The 5,119-nt window shown below is 48.1% G+C and overlaps 1 protein-coding gene across 1 annotated transcript in view; it reads right to left on the bottom strand.

Annotated features, from left to right (window-relative positions):
* Positions 1-4,525: 4,525 nt before the first annotated feature.
* Positions 4,526-5,119, bottom strand: part of GBGT1 (globoside alpha-1,3-N-acetylgalactosaminyltransferase 1) — a 5,847-nt gene continuing 5,253 nt past the window's right edge. The window contains 1 exon segment of the mRNA XM_009998869.1: positions 4,526-5,119. This exon segment is cut by the window's right edge and continues 16 nt beyond it. Coding sequence (XP_009997171.1) covers positions 4,573-5,119 — 547 coding nt within the window. The 3' untranslated portion in view covers positions 4,526-4,572.

Here is a 5,119-nt window from a genome sequence, read left to right as displayed (position 1 = left end):
AGGGCTCTGGCTCTGGCACTAGATGCTGCTACGGAGCAACATCCCTCTAATTATAGTCACAGCGTCGGTGCTGAACTGTGGGGGAAAATAACGTACTTCAAAAGGCCTGTAATGATAGATTTTGCTGCTGGCAAAACTCGGTGCAAAAAAAAACCACCCCCAGAACCCAAAAACAACCAACCCACTCAGAAAGAAGCACTTTTTTAAGGTAATTTGTACTCATAAGATTGGCTTTAAATTAGCTGAAGGTCCAGCAGGGGTAAGGGGGCCTTGAAGCACCAGAGATTTCTGGTTTAAATCTGTCTTTCTGCTCGTATGGCTTTGCACCAGTTTGGGATGAAACAGCAACATTTGGTGGCTCTGTGTTTCATCTAAATATAGCCCAGGAAAAGTCAAGTCAGAACAGCATCACTCTGCACCGAGTGAAGGGGAGTGGGGTGGGCAGGCAGACATTTAGAAGTCACACCTCCCGTGAGCTTTGCTAACAATGCTTTCCTGAATGATTTGATTGTGTGGAGCAGAACTGCAGGACTGGGGGGTTAGTGTGAGTAAAGTGCAACCCACTCCTTCTCCAGTTCCTGCTGCCCCTGAAAGTGCCTGTCACTGTCACTGCACCTGTTGCTCCCTGAGTGTTTCACCCCTGGGGATCCCTGGGTCAGTGAGGTGAAGCAGAGCAGGGGGGGTGAAATAGTAACCCTGGTGCTGCCCTTTGAGATCAAGAACAAATCCCTGCTGAGAAAGGAACTAACTCTGTGTATCTCCCATTCACTGGTGAGTGACCAAAACTAGTCCCTGTGTGGACACAGGAGACAGTCCCTTCCTTGCAAGCCAGGGGCTAAGAAGGTAGGACACAGGGTGGGTGAGTAAACCCATCCACTCTGGCAGGGAGCTCAGAGCCTTCCAGCTCCTTTCCAGGACTGTGCTGCATGAAGCCAGCCAGATGCACATGGCAATTCCCCAAGCTGGTTTTATGCAGGGAAAACACAACTGATGTTCTTATCCTCCTTCATCTGTCTGCTCAAAGATCATCTCATGTCCATGCCCCCCAGCCACAGATGTCACAGAGGTTTAACTCGTCCTTTCATAACTATTGCTGCATATTTAAAGTGGTTCAGAATGACATTTCTGGTCAACAAGGTCAGGCAACACCCCAGAGAAATCCAACTAGGAGTGAAAAGGGGTGCAAGACCAGCTTAGTGGAAAGGATTCTTGTCCTGCCAGTGAGAGGGTCACAGTCTGGTCCCACCTAGGATCAGATTCAGTGCTGCAAGTTGCTGTTTCTTGCCCCCCAGAGAAGTTTTCCCTCTGGGGATGAATGTACCATCAAGTCAGCAGCTGGGACAAGGAAAGAAAGAGCCTGTCAGATCGGTTCCTAAATTAGATGGACAATGAATGATGAGTCTGTTCCAGCCAAGCAGAAAGGGATGATGGAACAAGAGGCCCTTGGGAAGGCAACAAGCTACTGATCTGAGGCTTGGTTAAGGACAAACAGGGCTTGAGTTGGAACTACCTTGACAGCATGAGCAGTGCAGAGGGGCTGATGGTTTATTTCCATGTGCTGGTTTCATGCAGTGCTGTATTTGTGATTCTAAGTCCAAATTCCCCTGGCACAAGGACACATGAGACAGCATTGTCCCCTCTGGTGAATGGAGGAAGAGCTTACCTGCAGGAGTGCCTGTCTGCTGCCTTGCTACTGTGTGCCTCAGTTTCCCCACTGAGGAAGGGATATTGGGGAATTCAGATCAGAAAGTAGGTCCTTGTGAAGCTCCTCCACCACCCACAGGCCTCTGGCTGCACAATCCAAATCAGAGAAGGAAAGCTTGGTGTTGGGGGAAGGGGATTAATCAGCAGGAGATGACAGCAGAAGTCCAGGCTTTCATTAATTAGAGGAGGGCAGGAGCTGATTCAGGGAGCATCTCCCACACTGCACTGGGAAGTGTGTTTCTGCAGTCACATTCTTCTCCCTGGAGACACTGGGAGTTTCTAGGTACTGCTTCAAATCCCAGCCTTGTTGAGCAGAACTGTGTCAGGTAACATGTGATACGAAACCTTTCCCTGGGGAGAAGCTGCAGGCCTGCCAGGAAGATAAACATGTTTGGCACTGCACAAATCAGGCTATTACTGTGTCAATCACAGGGTCCTGGAGGAGGCCAAGAGGCAGCAGAGCTGGAGACCAAGCCTTTCATGACAGCTTTGCAGAACAGGTACCCCAGAAACACAGACCTCTGTCACCCAGCACTTGCACACGGGAACTTCCTCTCATGGTGCATTTAGTTCAGCCTGTGAACCATCTGGACAGGAATTCAGAATATACAGGATGGCAGAATGAAGCCCAATGGCTGCACATACAGACCCAGGCTGATTTAGAGCAGAATTAAGGCAGAGGGGGAATTGGCCATTGGCACAGTTGATCCATGGAGTTGTGGCTGCTATACCACTTGATTTTTATTGGGCCAGAATGCTTCTCCAAGAGATCTAGCAGAGCTCAGCCATGTCTTGTGAGTTTGATACTGATATTGGGAGATAAAAATACCTAGCTTGTCCTGTGCAGACCAGACTAGGCAGTTCCTTGTGGCTTGGAAAAGAATCCATGTGCATATATATGTATATATAGCAACTGGCATAATAAGACTTTAGTTTCAGTCGTGGCCTCCAAACACAACTGCTTTACAAAGAGGAATAAACAGTATTAATCCTGGGTTTGGTGGGAAAATACCTGTTTGGAAAGATGTAGGTAAGGATCTTTCTTCACCCTTTTGTCTCAAATGATGTGCCTGGTTACAAAATGCAGACACCTTCACAGGAGATTCAGTTCTGGTTTAGTTCTGTCGAGGGGTGTCTTCCTCCAGCACCACAGCACTAACAACAGCCTAGAGAAAATACAGGAAGGGAGACAGACCCTGTGCTGGGTAAAGCAGGACCCAGACCAGGGGCCTCTAGGGACCTTGTGCTGGAGGCACTTTGTGCACCTCATCTGTATTATGGGCACCATGAAAGCTTTTCTAATTAGAGTCTTCTGGAAGATGAAATGCCTACAATGACACCAGCAAGTGTCATTTTTCAGTCTGCTCACACAGGGCTGAAATGGCTCGTTAAGTCATCTGCAATCAGTGGTGGGGCCCTAAAGCTTTGCATACTTGATACACTGCCACAGAGAAATTTTCTCATGTGGAGCAGCAAGAATAGTCAGGCACCTCTTCCCCATTTTCTCTTTCTCTGCCAAATGAGCCTTTTTTCTTTTCATTTTTAAATTGTTTCCTTAGAAACAGGCAGCTCAGCCCTTTCACCCTTGCTTCTCTCCACCCTGTACCGTGCAGCACAGCCCTTCCCTGCTGCTCCCTGTGTTCTCTCTCCCCACTCCCACTCCATGAGCACAGCACAGACTTGCACAGCCCTGGGGTAGGTTGACCCACAAGATGCTCATGGCAGATGTGCTGCAGCAAGGGAGGTGGCACAGGAACCTCTGTGCTGTCCCCTTGGTCACTCTTGGCAAGCTGTGGCTGCTTCCCTGTGCTTGGACACCCCCCCAGCCTGTTCACCCTCAGGTTTTAAAGGCTGCAAAACACCTAGTTCAGCTTCTCCTGCAATGAAAACATGAACCCCAGCATACTCACAGTTTCCCTGGAGCATTTGATTATGAAATGAAAATCACCCTGTTCGTTGGAAATGTATCAGCTCTTCCAGTCAGTTCCAGCAGATTCTGGCCAATTTATTTCACAATGCTTAGAAAAGTTGGAAAGGAATGAAGCAATGGGGTAGGGACATGAACCTCTCGGCACCAGATTTTGTGTTGGAAAAGATTACATGATCTACAGAGACACATGAGCCAGGGAAGAGGTTCAGAGCACATCTGTGATGGACATAAACCCAAAGAAGTTCAGTCTGGGTCTGAGCTGTGCCAGTTCTGTGTCATCTCAGGTTTGCAAAACACGCACTGGAATTTAGAAGACAACTGCTATAGGAATTCACACTGTTTGTCCTGTCCCAGACCAGAGTTCTTACTGGCAATGGCTGGCACCAGCTCTCTGCTGAGAAGGTCCAAAACATCCTGCTGCACATTCATCAGGGATAACTTGTTCTGAGCTCAAGTTCCCTCTTGATCCTGAGAAAAAGTGTGAGTTTCAGTTACAATGCATGAAAACTTATTTCCCTGAAAATTCTTTTTTAAGTGAAAAGGTCTTTACTAAAACTCTAGGTCTTCTCCACAGGAATGTCAGATACCATCCTGAGCTTGCTAAGGTTCTGCCAGGCCTCTGGAAAACACTCAGGCAAAGGCATTTGCAGCCTTGCTACAAGGACAGCCTTGCATCTGATAACTGGCCTTTTGGATGCCTTTGTGGGCTGCAGCCTCAGGTGAGATCCTTCTATTTACAGAGATTAGGAACCTAGAAACCTTTTCATTCTCACCTCCACTTGGGCTCCTTCTTCAGAAATGCACCAACTCCTGTTCTTCAGAGAAACTATCCACATCTTCCTTTCACACCAGGAACAAAAATTCCTGGTGAGGAGCTGCAGGAGATAATATTCAATAGGTTTGATTGTGTGGAGAACATCTCTGCAGGGATTAGATGGTCAATTTCTTATCTCTTTGTAGTTCTTGTTCACTGTGGAAAAACGTATGAGGTGAATTTCAGGGGGCCTTGGCTTTCTGTCATCCCATATATACTCTGGAGAAAGCACCTTGGTGGGTTTGTGAGAGAGGAAGTGTCTGTTGAGATGACTTTCTTCCTGCCAGGCTGCCATGATCCCATTGGCTTTGTCTGTCAGGATGGTCATGTGGCAAGTCTTGGTGAACTCATAGACTTTCTTGACCAGCCCTCCAAACACAGCTCCTCCATAGTAGAAGTCTCCTTCTCCAGCAGGGACGTAGGCTGCTGAAGAGCTCCTCCTCTCATAAGGGAATTGGCTTCGAGGGACATTAAAATAGCCAGGGTGGATGGCTGCTACTATCTCACCCAGGGTCTCAGTGCCCCAGGCATTGTAGAACACCATGTCAATGTCCAGGCAGAAGAGGTAATCCACCTCCTGATGGCTGACCTCTGCTATGTGCTTGTTTATGGCCTCCATCCTGCGCAGGGAGATCTCTTGCCAGCTGGAGTATTTCTTGATGGGGACAAGG

Source organism: Chaetura pelagica, unplaced genomic scaffold, assembly GCF_000747805.2.
Source record: "Chaetura pelagica isolate M959 unplaced genomic scaffold, ChaPel_1.0 scaffold405, whole genome shotgun sequence".
In the NCBI taxonomy this organism is placed as follows: domain Eukaryota; kingdom Metazoa; phylum Chordata; class Aves; order Apodiformes; family Apodidae; genus Chaetura; species Chaetura pelagica.
This window is presented reverse-complemented; position numbering and strand designations above follow the sequence as displayed.